The sequence below is a fragment of the Theobroma cacao genome, chromosome 3, assembly GCF_000208745.1.
Source record: "Theobroma cacao cultivar B97-61/B2 chromosome 3, Criollo_cocoa_genome_V2, whole genome shotgun sequence".
NCBI lineage: Eukaryota > Viridiplantae > Streptophyta > Magnoliopsida > Malvales > Malvaceae > Theobroma > Theobroma cacao.
The window spans coordinates 25,500,097-25,518,924 of record NC_030852.1 but is presented as its reverse complement, the minus strand read 5'-3'; the positions used below and the strand labels follow the sequence as shown (position 1 = coordinate 25,518,924).

The following is an 18,828-nucleotide window of genomic DNA, read 5'->3' as shown; positions in this document are numbered from 1 at the left end:
GATATTTAACAATGATTGCTCACAGGAAAGGAAAGAAACTGATATGTAAGCCTTGCGGGGTTCCGGTTGGCATTCCGGATAATGAGTGTCAATCGGGACGTCGCGGCGATTGTCATGGGCCTGAGGGAGGTTCCGGGTCGTGACATAGAGTATTTTCAAAAATAATATTTTTTTAAATTTTAATTGTTTTTAGCCAAGAGGAAAGATTTTTGGACCAAATTACCCTTAATGAACCTCTTCATATTCAAGTGCTCCCAAATTTTCTCTCCTACCATTCATCTGCTTGCTCTTTATTCTACTGTGCTTTCCATTTTTCTCTCTTGTCATTCAATTTTATCTAATTTTACCACCATCACTATCTCTCTATCTAATTTTCATTATATCATTATATGATCAAAAAGCATGACATAGAAGGTAGAAATATATTTTTGGGTTTATTTGTTTACATTCACAAAACCCTCTCTTTATCTATCTCTCGCCATTTCATCGTTGATCTACAAACCAAAAAGCATGGTATGGTGAGTAACAACGGGTTCTTGGGTTTATGGGTGTTAAGTTTTTTCTGTTATTCAAGTCTGGTAGAACATACCTTAGTGTGTAACAAAGTGATTCATGCCTTGGCATGTAACATTAGTAGGAAAAGGAAGCTTTGACGTATAATATATGGTGTTGAAGCTTTGACCTTGGCATGTAACATTTGATACTGAAGCTTTGACCTTGGCATATAACATTTGGTCTTGAATCTTTTTTAATGATTATAGGAAATGTAACAAAAAAAATAACCTAAAAGCTAATTATCCAAATTTGAGGATTTTGGATAGTATCTTTTTGTCCAAATCCATTTTATCCAAGCCATTTCACCCCAGTAGTAATGTTAACGTTGAATAATTTTTCAATACATCTTCCTTTCTATGTCAAATTACTTTTTGATTTTAAACTTCATCTTTATCGTGAAGGTGTTTAACTCCAAGAGTTTATTTCCTATTAAAATACAAAGATAGAGACCAAATTACATTTAAAAAGTGTTGTTATTATATGTCAAGTTCAAAAAATGTTGTTATAGTTGAAAAAAAAATTGTTACACACTTTAACTCCAAGAGTTTATGTTGTAGTGAAATACGAAAAAGTTACATATTTAAAAAATGTTATTGTTACACGTTATGTTCAAAAAAATTAAACAACACCAAAACTTCAGCACCAGATATTACACGTTAAAGCCAAAACTTCAACACCATATGTTACATGCCAAGGTCAAAGCTTCACCACCAGATGTTACATGCCAAGCTCAAAGCTTCAGTACTAGATGTTACACGTCAAAGCCAAAGCTTCAGCACCAAATGCTACATGCCAAGGTCAAAGCTTCAGCACCATATGCTAAAGCTTCCTTCTTCCTGCTGATGTTACATGCTAAGGCATGAATCAGTTTGCTACACACTAAGGCATGTTCTACCAAACTTGAATCACTAAAAAAACTTAACACCCATAAACCCAAGAACTCGTTATTACTGACCATGCCATGCTTTTTGGTTTATGGATAGAAGTTGAAATGGTGAGAGATAGACAAAGAGAGGGTTTTGTAAATGTAAACCAGTAAACCCAAGAATATGTTGTTACCTTTCATGTCATGCACTTTGATATGTAGATCGACGATGAAATGATAAGAAATAGACAGAGAGATAATGATGGTGATAAAATTAGAGAAAGTTGGATGATGAGAAAGAAAAATGAAAAGCACAGCAGAATGGGGAGTAAAGTAAACGAATGGCTCGAGAAAAAATTTGGGAGTATTTAATTTGTTTGAAATGGTTTAAAGGGTATTTTTGTTATCTCATAGCTAAAATTGACTAAAAATAGTTAACTTTATATTGAAAGCTATTTCTGAAATGGGCTTATAAGTAGGATTGTTTCTTACAATTTCCTCTTTTGTGAATGTAAACTAATATACCTAACAATATATTGTTATCTTTCATGTCATGCTTTTTGGTTTGTAAATCGATGATGATATAGCAAAATGACAAAAGATAGACAAAGATAGATAGTGATGATGGTAAAATTAAATAGAGTTGGATGGTAAGAAAGAAAAATAGGGAGCACAATTGACGAATGGTGGGAAAGAAAAATTGGGAACATATAATTTGTTTGAAATGATTTTTAGAATATTTTTATTATCTCATGGCTAAAAATAAGTAAAAACAAAACTTTATATTGAAGTCATTTCCGGCTATTTCTAAAATGGGCTTATGAGGATGACCATTTCTCACAATTTCTTCTTTTAAGTTTAACACACAGCATTTTATTGCAGAATTATGAGTGCAGAATTGTTAAATGCTTACCTTGAAAAAAGAATAAGCAAGGATGTCAAGGGTCTGCTCAAATTTGGCCATTTCTTTCTCAGTAAGTGTTGTCCATCATTCTATTCCCTCACCATCCTTGGTATCCAAGAAAAAGACAACCCTTTCCATTCCCAAAGCAATTGCAGTCCTTATTGGCTTTCCCCATCCAAAATCAGTTTCATAAAACGGAATTCGACACCAACTACTAAAAATAAACATCTTATTGTTTACTATACTTTTGACTATATCAAGGTAGCCACCATTTGCATGAATAGGGGTGTACAAACGGTTATTTCGGTCAGTTCGATTTTAGATATCTAATAATCGAAGTAATCAAACTCATATTTAAAATTAATCGAAACCGAATCGAACAAATCGAAACTGAACTAATTCGGTTAGTTCAGTTCGGTTTTCAAAAATCGAACTTGACAAATTTTTTATTTTTTTGTTTGTATATATTTATTTATGTTGTATTTTTTTAATAAATCAATACCACAAAAATATTAAAAATTATAATAAATAAGATGGATACTCAAATAATTAAAGAGAAAATAAAGAGGAGAAAAGATTAGGTTTAGGATTTATTTTTCATGCAAAATCCCTATAATACCCTTACTTAAGTTCGGTTAGTTTGATTAGAAATTTTTCTAACCGAAATCGAACCGAATTAATTTTAATAACCAAACTATCCTAACCGAACTAATCAAACCGAAAAAACCAAACTCATTTCAATTCGATTCGATTATTCGGTTCAATTTACATTTGCTCACTCCTATGCATGAAGGTTCTTCACATAGTTATCATCAACCTTTTTTATGGACTCATGAATTTTTCTTGCTAGAATGCTACGATTAAACGTCTTCTCCATCTGTGGTTCCACCAGTACCACGTGGAAGATATTTCCAATACATTGTTGTGGAATTGTGGAAAAGGTGGATTCGTTCTGTTTCGCAAATTCACAGTAACTGTCACCATGGGGAATGTTTCATCTTTTTTTGTAGTTGTGGACATAATAGCAGACCAAATGAGTGCTGACACAGCCTCAAACCTTGATAGACGATAAGAGCACAGTCCATTACCAATTTCATTTCTTAAAGAAGCTATCTTAGAGCCATCAAACAAGAGTCTCTTTGTCAACACTTTTTTATCTTTATTTTCGTCGACAAACTGCTTCCAAAACCCTGATAAATCCAGTGAAGGACAGACAGAGGTGCGATTGCAAATCAGATCATTATCAATATCATTGGCACCACAAGCAACAGCAGCCCAGATTTTAAGAAAAGTTGCTGTTGCTGCTACATCAGCTACCACATGATCAACACAAGCACAAATTGTTATGCCACCACAAGCAAAGAAGCTCACCTGAATTGCTACCATTACCTTAGCACTTGGTTCAGAAAACCTTCCAAGGGGATCACAGGGAAGTAGCGGTAACAGCAAATTAGTACTCTCTGGTTCTTTAAAAACAGTGGACATGTCAGTGGCTACCTGAGCTTCCATGTAGATGGCACCCTCATCATTACAGTCAATAGTGAAGCTATCCTTGACTCTTCCAGCATATGGATAGAAGTGGGTTAACGTTTTGGAGAGAGACTCTTTGAGTATATTAGATCTTTTTCCGGCATCACTGGGGGCAACCGAATAAAAGAGAATAAGCGGGATATATATGGATTCAGCTTTTTCTATCTGATCTAGAAAAAGAAATAGAATGAAATAGTAGAAAAAGAAGGTACGAGTCTTTTATTAATTTAAAAGATAACTAAATTTATTTATTTTTTATTTTTTAAGTTATGGATAAAGAAACTATAAATACAATTGACAAAGATCAATTGTGTTGAAGATTGAAATTTACCGAAGATGATATTCTCTCATCAATTGAACCAATGGAGGAGCAGAATCTAGAGTAAGATAAGTGTTCAAATATGATTGATTTTAATACCAGTATTATAATTTCAGCTCATGCAAATATGTTGGAAGAAATTATTTCTAAAGTTGGAATGAAATTTGAAATGCAACAAGATATTTATAATTTTTACAATAAATATGCCAAAAAAGTCGTTGGATTTAGTATTCGAAGAACTAAAAGACATAAGGATAAGTATGGTAATTGAGTATATAAGGTTTTTTGTTGTTCTTGCCAAGGAACTTGAAAAAATGATAAAAGATATGATAGTGTCAAAAGTCATCATCCAGAAATAAGATTTGGGTGCTTAGTTGTGTTAAAAGTTTCACGATATGATGGTAAATTACGTGTTATGAAATTTATTACAGAACATACACATGCATTAGCTTCTTCGTATAAACGTATATTTTTAAGATCTCAAAAGGCAATTAATTTCCCTCCAGCTGTTAAACTTGAAATTTCCGATTGTTTCAGAATAGCACCAAAAGAAAGTGTTGGGTTTTTGGCAAGAAAAATTGGTGAACTCAAGAATCTTGATTTTATTCTTTATGACTACAATAATTATTTACGTTCTAAGAGAATAGAAGTAATGAAAGTTGGAGATACTGATAGTGTCTTAGAGTATCTACAAAATATGCAGCATGATGATCCTAATTTTTCCTATACTATACAAGTTAATCTTGATGATCTCATCACAAATATTTTCTGAATAGATGACAGGATGAAATTAGATTATAAATCTTTTGGAGATGTAGTATGTTTTGATATAACATATAAAAAAAAATAAAGAAGGTAGACTTTTTGTATTATTTATTGGTATTAATCATTATAAGTAAAGTGTTATATTTGATGTAGCATTATTGTACTATAAAACATGTGATATTTTTATTTAATTATTTGAATCATTTTTGAAAGAGAAACGACAGGTGGCAAAAATATAAAGAAGGCATCAAATATAAAGTGTGACGTTAACAGCTACAAAAGAGTAGAACGGCGTCGAAAATTTTAGCACTACCATTTATTAACTATTTACTATCCTATAAAAGGGGTTGGACAGGTGGAAAAAAATAGGGCGGAGGCACGGTCAGGGGCACAATAGGGTGGCAGAGGATTTGTGTTCTTTATTAATATCATTACATGGCATCCGCGATTAAATAATGCATTTACATCCACAAAAGCCACCGCCTAGTGGAAGGCGATATATAGCAGTTGCCGGACTAGGTACATTTGGGGTCATTTTCCATGACTAAAGAATCGACTCTGGTTAAAATTTGGTGCATGAATCTGGAAAATCTAATCATTTTCTATTCCTCGTTCCTCCAATTTACTATTCCCTCCAAATATATTCTAAAGGTGTTTGTTCAATAAAGGGTTAGGGGATATCCATATTAGTGATTCGTGACTGATCTTTTAAGAATCAAAACCTTTTTATTTCCCATATACATGAATGATGATTATATTGTTTTATTTTACGTGCAATTGCCAAGTGAACCATAATATAAATATGTAATCTAAATTATGTTATATCATATTCATTGCTTTTTTAAAAAAAAATTAAAGAATTATTCATTTCAAAGAGGAAATCCAAATACAAAAAAGGAGAGGCCAAACCTCGTGGAAGATCAGTGTTGACCCTCTATTCACAAACCAGTAATAAAAAGAACACCAGTAACCCCTCCCTATCCAGCAAAAACAAGAAGACCATCTGTTTCCCTATTTACAATTGAACCCAAATATATATCATATGCATTGCTAACCAAGGAAAAGACATGCATATTATCTTTTCCAGCCGTTAAGCTCATAATTGTTGATTGGTCAATTATTGCCAGCGGCTCTCTCTTCTTTTTTTTTTTTTTTTTGCTCATTTTATTGTTGGTCAGATTGCTCGTCCATTATCTTCTTTTTTTTTTTTCCTAAACGCACTTCATGTTGTTGATTCATTAATGTTCTCTAGATTGTCGTTGAGTGTGAGGTTTGTCTTTGTTTCCTATTTTTTCATTTTTTAATTGTCAACTTGTGAATTTTGAGTTTTATGTTTCCTCTGCTTTCCTTTTAGGAATGTTTATTCATGGTTAGTATTTTCTTAATAGTAATTTTCTTTACATGTGAAGATATATATTGGATTAAAGCTATGGAAATGAGATGATTTTTTCTCATCTCATAAACTTTCATTCTCTCCGTAATTCTCAAAATTCAAATCAAAGATGTTTTATAAATATGTTCATGTTTTAATGCTCTGTTATTCCCTTCGTGGCGACTTTTTTTTCAAGTTTTAGTAATTTATTGAATGTGAATAATTTATCTTATTTTTTTTCTTGCTTGGAAACAAAAAATCTCTAAAAATATTGACTTGAAACGGGTCATAGTTGATATCTTAGCAAGGAGCTTGAATGATCATGCATCTTAATTTTATACTAAATTTAATTAGATTTTCTCTTTTTTTAATTTTTGTGACAAGTTTTAATTTTTAGGCTTTTTTAACAATAATAAATGTGAGACACAATCTCATACCAAACAAAAAATTAAAAAAAAATAAAAAGAGAAGTATAAATTCGAATAGTTGGATTAAAGTGCAAATTGGAAGTCTTAATTGGTCTTATAATTTAATTAAACTAATAGTATATAATAAATATATGTTATTATTTAATCAAAGCACTTGACTTTTGCAGGTGATTAAATAATAAATTATTTTAATCTAAATTCAATTTTTGAATTAAATGGTTGTTAATATTATTTGTATCAAAAAACATTAAATGTCTTTAATTAGGGACTCCTCTAATTCAAAATTCAAAAGGATACTAAAAGCAACATCCATACAATCTCTCATTCTTCTTAGATGTATTTTTTAGATTTCTTTTATACTATTTTGTTGTAAAAATATTTTATAAAAGTTTGATAATTTTACTATACACTGTAAAATCCTCAGTGGATTGGTTTTGTTATTACAAAATGCAATCAATCTCCAAACCTCATCGTATTCTTCAAGATTTATTATATGTAATTCTTTTACACATTATGAATAAAATTGAATAAAACTTTAAGGACAATGACATTAATACACGTCTTATAATTTTTTTATTATTTTTTGTATTTACAGTTATATGTTGCAACATGATTGATCATAACAAAGAATTATTTACCTTTCAATCATAATAAAACAAAATTTTAACATTTGTATGTGGGTTTTGAATGTTGTTGATCCAAAGAAATACTGCAATCCTGAAATTGTATGCTTTTAGCATTGAATAAAGCATTTCTTCTCTTGCCTGTGTCAAAGGAAAATTCTTACTTTCGATTTGTGTTTTCAATATCACCAAAAGATAAATAAAAATTTTATTATTAATGGCATTTAATGTACACTTTAAGTGACCTAAATGCTCTTTGTAACATCACTCAGGACCAGCAATTAACATTTATTCATGGTCTGTCCAACGTGACAAAGGGCAGTTTAAACGTACGTTCAATGGTTTTGCAAATAGCAATATCATGTGTGGATGAGAGTGAGATGGCAGACATTCACTTATCAGGCCAAGGCTTATGCTAATTCCATAGACATCCAACAAAATTTCCATAAATGTGTTCCAGGTCCAAAAAATCCTTGCAAACTATTTCATAGACATCTAAGAATTTGTCTGGATATATATTTAGTACCAGAAGTGTTCACAGATTGAGTTACTTTTTTTTTTTTTTTAGATCAACTCAAATTGAGTTTTGAATCTGATAGTTTAAATTTGCATTCGATTTTTGATAATTTTATAATATTAATAAATAATATTTGTACTAAAATATCATTTTAAAATAATAATATAAAAATAAGTTTAATATTTTAGTAATAAATATAATTTAAATTAGAAAGTCGAGTTGAGTTTAATTGAGTTTGGTTTCGAACTTGGATTTTCAAAGTGTCTATCAAACCTAACTCCATCTAAACCCAAGGACATTTTTAATTTTTGAGATTGAAATATCATTTCAACAAGGTGATTGAAAAATTAGTTCCGAATTTCTAGTTCTACTCATGTGTTCTATTTATTAATCGAGTTAACATATGAAAATTTTTCGAGATTAGATTCAAGCAACAATGAAACTAGAGGAGGGTGAGGGTCTTCGTCTCTTCAAAATTTTTAAAATTTTTATGTATATATGAATTTTTTTTTTACAACCAAAGATTATAATCTCACTTCCCAAAGTTAAATTGAACAAGTTTTATATTGGAATTAAAGTTCCATAATCTAATTCATTCTTTAATTTTAATATGTAAGTGACCAATAGCAATTTTTAATTCAACTACATCTAAAATTAATTTTTCCCCTTAAATAAGTTTAGTTAACCTATTTTACTTAAATAAAAAAGAACTACTTGTTTCTCCTCTTGTTAAATCAAAACTTTTGAAAAACACTTCTATCCGATTTTGAATTTTCATTAGAGTTTAATTTAGTCTACTTTTTACATATAATTTTCTTAACAATTCAAACTATTTGAAATATCAATGCTTATTGTATACTTTATGCATTAGAGCATTTGACCCAATAGTTGGTATTTAATGAACAATATTTGAATCTCTCCCTTTCTTCAAATAAAAAAAAAATTGTATATTTTACTACTCCCATATCAGGGTTCTTGACTTAAATTTAAAATAATCATGAAATTTAAACTTTTTATGTCAATATAACATCAAAAACATGAAATTATGTTTTATAGATAGATTTTTTTTATGTGATGAAAAATCATTGTTTTCAGCTTAATTAATAAAAATTTGTGATATTATGATTTTTCTTTAATTTGTCTTTATTATATCAATTTAATCGATATTATCCATGCCATTATTAAGTATTAAAAAAATAACTCTTAAAATTATACAAGACTTGACCCCCAAACTGAAACTCCTGATTCTGTCCTTGGATTCAAGTATTTCTCCAGAGGATCTGGAATGAACTCTACAGATTACAAAGTCACTTTTGTTTTTAACCTCTAACCTTGTTGGTGGACAAGAAAAATGGTAAGACTAAGGTATGCTCCCCTTCTTGTTCTCAAACATGTCAAATGCATTGGAGAACACTTGACATTAATCTTATATATTTATATAATTAGTTCTACTGTCATAGTCCTTTTCCAATGCTAGCTTTTATATATTACATTAAAAAACAAAGAATAGTTATACAGCTATGAAACAGTTTTATTCTAGAATAACTGTATTCTTGTAGATGTACTAAAGTGAAATTAAGAAAACAAAACAAAACTCTGGTCTCCTAAAGAGCATTCCTCGCTGTCCAATGTTAGATGAGTTCATAGCTTCTTTTGGCAATAGCACTGGACTGATTCCACCTAAGGGTATGTCCTGTTTTGCGTTTCTTGTTGGTGTCTTGTGAAGCTAGAATATGATAGCACCGATCTTATATTCTCTACTTTTGGATGATATCCATGGTAGTTCAGCCTATATGATCAATTCTATCAAAAAATAACAACTTTATATATATATTTTTTATCTTGATAAATTAAGCTATTTAGATAATTGTATGATAATATTTATATATCGATTTGAAAATTTTCAATAAAATATAATCACAGTCAATCAAAACAATCTAAAAAAAATCAACTGAATAGAGAAAAACCATTCTCTCTTCATTATCAGGTTTAGATTTTTACATTGTGAACTCATTTTTGCAACATTGTTTCCTTATTTTGAAAACGCTATGTATTAATCTTTGAAAAGATAAAATATTGATGCAAATTTGGTCATTGTCCTTGTATTTTTCCTACAATATCGACCAAGGCTACTGTGGAATGACAACAACCCATTCGTAAAAATTAATAAAAATGTACTTAGACAATTATTAATGTGTACTTAGCCTTAGGAACGTAGAGAGCTCAAAGACGTCTCAATGCTATTTAGAATCTCTGGCTTATTCTTCTTAATGTTCTCATTTGAGCCGGCAAGGCAACCGTGCTAAGAGAAACAACAAAATACTGCATTTTCCCAACGTAATCATAGTGTAATTCTCTCTTAAAAAGTAGAGTTTAAATCCCCTCCTATAAATCAAAAAAAAAAAAAGTAAGGGGCTTTTATTTCAGTTACAGCAGAAGTCAAGTTGGCCATGATTTTGTGGGTGTTGTACTGCCATCCAATACTTTGCTGAAAGCAGATGATCTTACATCAAATCAGTAAGATGGCGTGTTCCCATAAAATGGGAAAGTGTAAACAATCTGCTAATAACCATCAGCCTAGTGAAAATATTTGCAACTAGTATATATGATAAATAGACTTGTAAATTTTTCCTCCACCCATCAAAGGTTTTGATCGAATTGGAAATGGGGGTAAATCATCAGAAGATTATGTATTAGCTGGGTTAGAAAGTGAGGATAGATGGAAAAACCATTTACAATCTGACTTAAACCGCTCTATAATCCATTACTAGAAACAGAGCTCAGCATCAAACTGCGCCATCGTCTGATTAATTGTGTAATCACTTCAAAACTTGCAGCTCGTCACTTCATTGTTACACTTCCAATGCAACGAGTGACTCACCATTACTTTTCAGTGGTTTCGCAAGCTGCCTGTCTCATTCAACTAATCAAGGGGCCAAATCAGAGTGAAATTGAACAAGAATGTCACTAAGTAAGCTTATCCATTACATTTGTGGGAAGATTTTATTTTAGGTCAAAAACTGTAAAATCAAAAGAGAATATGTGGGACTGCAGCAAATGACATTTACCTTAAAAGTTTTTTTCAAGTACAGTGTGTAAGTGCATTGTTACCACCTAGGAAGGAAGTTACAGACAAGTTATAGATCCAAAATTTCAGGAGAGACAAGGGAATAGGGCATGTTAATGATTGCTCTATGTATTTTTTTCTTGTATGCCCAAGTTAAAGGTTACAATTATAAATGCAAAGCCTATCGTCCAATTCTCATAGTTGTTGAATATTTTAGAACGCTAAAGATATCTTGGGAGTATCGCTTCCAAGAAAAGATAGTTTCTATTGCTATATAAGGTATCCTTGCTTTGTTGCAGTCTTGCAGATATTCTAGAAAAGAGACAAAAAGGGGAGAGAAACAGAGTGATCGGGGGAATGGGTCATGGTTTTTTAGCAAATGAGTTCCAGAAAACTGATAGGATCGATGAAGTGATCGGTCTTGATCTCGAGCTTTCTGCCATGGCCTTCTGTTATCAGCCTTTTATGCCCATAATGGGAGACAATGCATGTGGATGGAGCCTCCCCTTCTCAGGAGAAATCAGGGATACTAAGAGGCTCAGACGAACTATTAGCATTCCTGAATCAATCGGAAGTTCTGGTAGTCTTTCCAGTGGTGGAAACAGCGATAGCAGTTTGAGCCGCAGCGGCAGCACTAGTAGCTTGAATAGCTTTTCAAGGCTGCATTTCAGAGATCATGTATTGACTTATAACCAAAGATACCTTGCTGCTGAGGCTGTAGAAGAGGCAGCGGCTGCCATGATCAGTTCTGAGGAGAGTGGAGGCGAAGAAGATGAAACAGCCGATGGGATGAGGCTTGTTCAGCTTCTCATTGCTTGTGCCGAAGCTGTGGCTTGTCGTGACAAATCACATGCCTCAGCTTTGTTATCCGAGCTTCGAGCCAATGCTCTGGTCTTTGGCTCTTCCTTCCAGCGCGTAGCTTCTTGTTTTGTTCAAGGTCTTGCTGATCGTCTCGCTTTGGTTCAACCACTTGGGACGGTTGGCCTTGTTGCACCTGTGATGAACATAATGGACATTTCCTCGGACAAGAAAGAAGAAGCTTTGCGCCTTGTTTATGAAATTTGCCCACATATACAGTTCGGTCATTTCGTAGCTAATTCGTCGATATTGGAAGCCTTTGAGGGAGAGAGTTTTGTCCATGTGGTGGACTTGGGGATGACCCTTGGTTTACCACATGGTCACCAATGGCGCCACCTGATCCAAAGCCTTGCTAACCGTGCTGGCAAAGCACCCAGCCGCCTGCGAATCACGGCGGTTGGCCTGAGTGATCATAGGTTCCACATCATTGGTCAAGAGCTTGAGGCCTGTGCAAAAGACTTGGGAATGAACTTGGAGTTCTCCGTTGTGAAAAGCAACTTAGAAAACCTGCGGCCTGAAGACATCAAAGTATTTGATGGAGAAGTACTTGTTGTGAACAGCATTCTTCAGCTGCATTGTGTGGTTAAAGAAAGTCGGGGAGCTCTAAACTCAGTTCTGCAGATGATTCACGAGCTCTCACCAAAGGTTTTGGTGCTAGTTGAGCAGGACTCAAGCCACAATGGACCCTTTTTTCTGGGGAGATTTATGGAAGCACTGCATTATTACTCAGCAATTTTTGACTCCCTGGATGCTATGTTACCCAAGTATGACACCAGGCGTGCCAAGATGGAACAGTTTTACTTTGCAGAGGAGATAAAGAACATTGTGAGTTGTGAGGGCCCGGGGAGGGTTGAGCGGCATGAGAGGGTGGATCAGTGGCGTAGGAGAATGAGCCGTGCAGGATTTCAGGCTGCACCACTCAGGATGATGACTCAGGCCAAGCAATGGCTTGGGAAGAACAAGGTCTGTGAAGGTTACACGGTTGTGGAAGATAAGGGATGCTTGGTTCTTGGTTGGAAATCCAAGCCCATTGTTGCAGCTTCTTGCTGGAAATGTTAAATCATAGCTGCCGAACGTCATTGTTCAACTTCAACACCAATAAGACAAATTCCCGGCAGTGGAAATGGGTGGCTATATATGTAATCCCAGTTATGTTTATCGTGATTTCCTACTAAACTTTTCTTGCAGCAATAAACAGCTCAATGGTTGCAGGCATTGCGCTTGAACTTGGAACTGTTCTGATGATTGAACGAACAGATGAAATAAAGAACGCGTGTTTTTGGTGTGTGTACATCGACGCAATCCCCCCAATGTAATTAACATTCAATTTAATTCTTTCATTCCTTCAATTTTCTTTCAATTGCTTTGCAGGTTTAAAGTTTCTAAAAGATCTTAAACCGTTTTCAAATTCAATCACCGTTCCTCAAATTAAGGCCGGTAATTTGTTTTTGTATATCAATATAAAGGTATGAAATATGCAATTGAAATTAATTCAACAAGTTTGATTAGTCATGCTTTGGGTTTTCGATATGAACAATTGCTTTTATTATTAGTATTATTGTTTTGTTCCATATATATGGACAATGACTTAAATGATTAAATTGTTAGCATGATGACTCTTATTAGGTAAAATTACCTTTAACCGGCCTTGTAGTTGTCAGCTATTGCCACCCCTTGTTCAAGTCAAATTTCCATCCCCTTCAATCCTAAAGCATATATTCCCTTCTTTCCATAATTATTGAATCTTCGAAAAAAAAAATGTCATAGAAAACAAGATAACCAACTATAAAATTTAGTTCAATCCATAAAGTTTACTTTTAACAGTCAACAATTTATTATTTGAAATTTATTAATAAATTTTTTACATAATATTGTAAAAAATTGTTAAATTATTTAAAAATTTTAAATAAATTTATATTTTTCAATTGTATTCAATCAAATTCTTATATTTTTATTTTTAATTAAATAGATCTTTAAAAATATCGAATGAATAACTGTGATTAGTTAAAATATTATTTGTAATTTTTATACTCTACGGCACTAGCAGTGTTAAAGTAGAGTGTAAAAAATTTCATATGACTATCTCATCATATCATATAAACCTACTACATCACTATTCAATATGATATTTCAGTATATTATATTAACACCGCGTGACATAAAATAATATGTGACGTTTTGATTAACTATAATTAATTAATCATTAATTATAAAAATTTATTTATTTTAAAATAAAAATATAAAGTTTTGATTCAAATTTATAAAAAAAAATAAAGTTTATTTGAATTTTTATAAATAATTTAAAGTTTTTTTAAATATTATATCTAAATTTTTTTTTATTAATGTTAATCTCAAATGGAGACATGACACATCAATCCCAAAATTATTTTCCAACAAAAAGTTGAAATTTTAGTAACAAAGATTGGTATATTTCCCTTTTCGCACGACCTTGGATGGATTTTGCCTCGAAAATTTTGAAGGAAAAATATGCCTCTTTCCGTCTAGAAAAATTCAAGAAAAATATGTACATACCTATCGGTAGTAAATTGCGAAGGGCACTTCCGTAACTTTGGCATTGTAAAAGGTGCATTTTAGCCTCGTGTGTGGGGAAGGGAAAGATAGATAGAAAAGAAAGAAGATGGAAGCAGTGGCATTGTCCCTCTCCTCTACCACTTCATACTTGGGTATCCCAGCAACGGCAGCAACTGCGAAGCGAGGCAGCAGCACCTGCTTACCCTACGCCCCTTCCAGCAACTTTAACGTGCGCCACCTGGCAGCATTCCACAAACAATCCCATCTTTTCACCAAATCCCCGGCTCGTCCTTTTCTTTACACCAAATCCTATGCCCGTCAATCCACCCATGGCATCTTCCTTCCCCACTTGGTCGCTTCTTTGGTCTGCTTCTCACTCTTCTTTCCTTTTTCCTGTCATAAGTAAAATACCCATTTTAGTATTTGAAGTTTACTTTTTTATTCTTTTGTTCTTTATTTTTGGTTCAGGAACAAGTTGAACAAACTTATATTATGGTCAAACCTGACGGTGTACAACGTGGACTTGTAAGCTTTGCTCCAATTTTGTTAAAATTTCATGCTTCATGATCAATTTTTGGTTGCTCAAAAACTTAAAGGAAAGAGTTACACATTTGTATTCTTAAATTGCTTGCTATCTATTGGTTTTACGTGCAGGCACTTTGAGTAGCCAAAGAGGGAATTATTGGTAATAGAGTTTTTGGAATTTTGATTCTGATTTCGTTTGCTAAACTTTGTTTTCTGGGTTTTGTTTTTTTCAAGGTTGGAGAAATTATTTCGAGATTTGAGAGGAAGGGGTTTAAACTGACTGGCTTGAAGCTCTTTCAATGCCCTAAAGAATTGGCTGAGGTTTGTAAGTTTGTTGTTGGGCTGATATTGTTGTTTGCTGTATTGTTGTGCATTAAGAAAATCTTGGTGTTTCCATGTTTGTTAATGTAAAGAGAAAAAATTGCTTGTTATGAAGTTATCTGTCATGGACATTGGTTGATTAACCAGTATCTTGCTTTGTATATGATATGAAATCATAGAAACCAATGAAAATTAATAATGATTTCTTACTGTAGAACACACCATTAACAAGCTAAAGCATTCCAAGTTTTCTGCTACTATCAAGATTTTTCTCACATAAGAATTATGTTAACTTGATATCTTTACGGTGGATGCTTTAGCAAAAGGTTTTGTAAAATGATTAGGGAGCTGACATGATGATATGCTTAATTAGTATTTGGTGATGGTTACAGGAGCATTATAAGGATCTCAAGGCCAAGCCATTCTACCCTTCACTGATTGACTACATCACCTCAGGACCAGTTGTGTGTATGGTATGATTCACCTAGTTTGTTCCCATATCATAAGTTTTCAGTATAAGTTTTTGATTGAGAAAACTGATAATGATTATGTTTCGAAGGCATGGGAGGGTGTTGGTGTTGTGGCATCTGCACGTAAGCTGATAGGGTCTACAGATCCTCTTCAGGCTGAACCTGGCACTATAAGAGGGGATCTTGCTGTTCAAACAGGAAGGTTAGCTTATGTTTACCCTATTTTAGTGCCTCTGATTTCTTGATTATGATTCCTTTTTGTCAGTAGTCATTTTGATAATGAACATCTTGGCAGGAATGTGATCCATGGTAGTGACAGCCCTGAGAATGGCAAGCGTGAAACAGGTGAGGTCTTCTAGCTTCCTTAACCAGTAATCAAATATATTGTTGCCAAAATAGTTTCCTCTAAAATGCTTTTGTATGTTTCTCAATGTGGATTCAAATGAATGTAAGCATTACAGCTTCTGCTCTTGGCCTGCAGTGAATTTCTGCCATGCTCCAATACATTGAGCACTAACTGAAATATGGTCAATAGTCAAAGTTAAAGTTTATGCATTTAGCCACAGAGTAATTATAAGATCCAATATAAGAAATTTCAGTTTGGTTAGACTGGGAACAAAAGTAGATCACCTGTAATCCTTTTTGATTATGCCCCTTTGCCTGTTTTAAAGATTAGGGAGATGCACAGTAATGAGTTTATATACCAGCCTACCCTTTAATGGCCCCCATCTGATCTCCTCACTCTCTCAATTTGTATTTTGTCCAGCTCTCTGGTTCAAAGAGGGTGAATTATGCGAGTGGACCCCTGTTCAAGCACCATGGTTAAGGGAGTGATCTTTCACCATATGCTTAGTCATAGTTGAGGCAGGCTCTTCTCAAGTCCTCTTCTGAGCACCTGTATTTTCTATGTTAAAATATTCATATGAGATTTAAGCAATTCATTGAAGATTGATGTAATTGCCATGTTAGACCTGCAGTTTTGTAAGAGTAATGGAAGAAAACTTTGTCTAATTGTCTTATGCTTTCCGGTCTCTGTTTCCAACTTTACATGATATGACTCAAAGAATGGCTCAACTATCTGGTCTACAACCCTTTGGCTTATCCCCGAGCTAGTACCCTTTGAATTCTGCAATTAAGGTGACACTGATCTTTTCTCAAGTGATCCCTTGGGCTTATTCCAGAGCTGGTACACTTTGAATTCTGTGATTAAGGAGACATTGATCTTTGCTCTAGCTTTCTTGTTAGTAAGAAGTAAGAAACAGTGATCTGGCTTATTAAAAATAGAATAAGCAGCAACCTCTCTTCTTGGGAGTTTATGAACATATATCATAGGTTACCAGCGCAAGCTAGGACTTATAAAGCCCAGTGAGTTGGTCCACCAAATGCTTCAACGTCTGATCAAAACAGTTGTATTATATCTCTCTTTAAGCAAGAGTAGGCACAATGATGAGCTAGACGCTAAGAATGAACTATTATTCTACCTCGTGAATCACGGCTATTCAAAGGCTACATTTTTGTTAAGGGATAAAAATGAATGAGGAGAAAGAACAAAAGCAACATAACCAGTAACTAAAACATAGCAGGCTGCCGAACAGAATTCAACGAGCGAAGGCTTCAATGCCCTTGCGAAAAGATGGAAAAGGACCTTGTCCAGCAAAGGATAAGCTAACTTAGAAGCACCGCTTCAACTGCAAGAATCTCTATGGTTAGAAATTTTCTGAGGTTGTTGTTTGACATCCTTAAAATGAATGCTTGGCTTTTCAACAACACTGTGTTTCAGAAACTGCGATGCCAAAGATCCTCTCATTTGCACTCCAAGCTCCCAGAAGCAAGAGTTCAGGATAAACCTTTGCAACACATACAGTGTAAACCCAAACACCATTGAAGCACTACTGTTCTTTGTATCCTTTCATAACACAACCCAGGAAAAGAAATCCTAATGCTAGATTCTCGGTTTCCTTGCTCTTTTGGCGCTACTCAAGGTTTGACACACTAGAACTTGAAAACCTTGCAGAACCCTCATTCCCCATCATCATTGCTTCATGACTTATTGCTGAAGTTGGAACGCGTTGATAACCCTTAAATTTGGAAAACAGGTAGAGAATCGACACGCTCGTGCTCTGTTGCTGTGAATTCAAATTACCTGTCGATTGGCAATCACTTGAACTGTTTGAAACACTTGCAGAAGAACAATCCGTTTCCATCATCATTACCTCCTCACCAGATGATATGTCGGGACAACTCTTGAAGCCAGTTCCAGAAGTACAAGTTGCGTCAACCTTCATCGCCTCCGAGCTCAGATCAGTTGTAGTTTCCGTAACAGTTTCAGTTTCTGTTACCGTTACCATTGATGGTGAAATTAGGCAACGTTGGGAACCTAGTTTAAGCTTCATTAGTGTAGCCTCTGTATGAAACAGGAAAGACTAGTTCAATAAATAAACCAAGGCAATATTAACCTCCGGTTACAGTAAGATAGAACTTAGCGACAAATTTAGGACTTTTATTTTTTATGGCTGGCTACAGATAAACAGAAGTAATCTTAAATCTTGACCGATTCCTAAACTTGAAGAAAAAGGGATTGAAATCTGAGTAATACCGTAGATGGAGAGAGAATCGTCCTTGATGATCTTGGAAGGCGGAGTCTCCAAGCTGTCTAGTGGCGATGGCGACGGCGATGCTCGTACTCTTCCGAGCATCTCTCTGTGATAGTATTTCCCCAACGACCACTTCCTTCTCCACTTTCCAGAGATAGATCTGGGTATTTCCAAATGGTGGAAAGAAGAACAAAAAACAGAAGTTTGGGATTTGGTTTTTGGTTTTTGGTTTTTGTTTGGCGCCACAATTTAAAGAAGCGGGAAGCGTACCTCGCACTCTCTCTGCTTCTGGGCTTCTAGCTTTTTAGTTTTATCACTTACCAGTCCGGCCCGAAACCTGTAGCCCACTTTCACTATTGGTCGGTCTTGTTTGGGCCAGGTTTTAACTGATCTTTGAATAGCAATCTAGTGGTATTAGTAATTCACATTCGTTTTTAGGGAATGAAAACCAGCATGTAACCCGAAAATTGGCTTGAATGTTTTTTCACAAGAAAAAGGGGATTAAGCAAAGGCATAGGCTATGATTACCTAAGCTAGCATATGATTTTATCGCAAGGAACGTCATGAACTCATTCTTCTATGA

General features: G+C 33.9%; 4 protein-coding genes across 4 annotated transcripts; 2 read left to right on the top strand and 2 right to left on the bottom strand.

Moving 5' to 3' along the window:
* Positions 3,171-4,073, bottom strand: LOC18605050 (vinorine synthase; the record flags this gene model as incomplete). The annotated part of the gene is made up of 1 exon (XM_018117088.1): positions 3,171-4,073. A coding segment is annotated over one exon (903 nt), but the record flags the coding sequence as incomplete, so codon positions are not given.
* On the top strand, positions 11,303-12,862 carry LOC18605049 (DELLA protein RGL1). Its single transcript, XM_007037834.2, has one exon. It carries the CDS (start codon positions 11,303-11,305, stop codon positions 12,860-12,862), a length of 1,560 nt encoding a protein of 519 aa, XP_007037896.2.
* LOC18605048 (nucleoside diphosphate kinase 2, chloroplastic) lies at positions 14,380-16,670 on the top strand. Its single transcript, XM_007037833.2, has 7 exons — positions 14,380-14,699; positions 14,804-14,860; positions 15,095-15,181; positions 15,574-15,654; positions 15,741-15,853; positions 15,947-15,996; positions 16,418-16,670. The coding sequence occupies exons 1-7, from the start codon at positions 14,442-14,444 to the stop codon at positions 16,483-16,485; spliced, it is 714 nt and encodes a 237-aa protein (XP_007037895.2). The 5' UTR covers positions 14,380-14,441; the 3' UTR covers positions 16,486-16,670.
* Positions 17,047-18,793, bottom strand: LOC18605047. The gene is made up of 2 exons (XM_007037832.2): positions 18,248-18,793; positions 17,047-18,055 (listed from the first exon to the last, which is right to left on the bottom strand). Exons 1-2 carry the CDS (start codon positions 18,345-18,347, stop codon positions 17,625-17,627), a joined length of 531 nt encoding a protein of 176 aa, XP_007037894.2. The 5' UTR covers positions 18,348-18,793; the 3' UTR covers positions 17,047-17,624.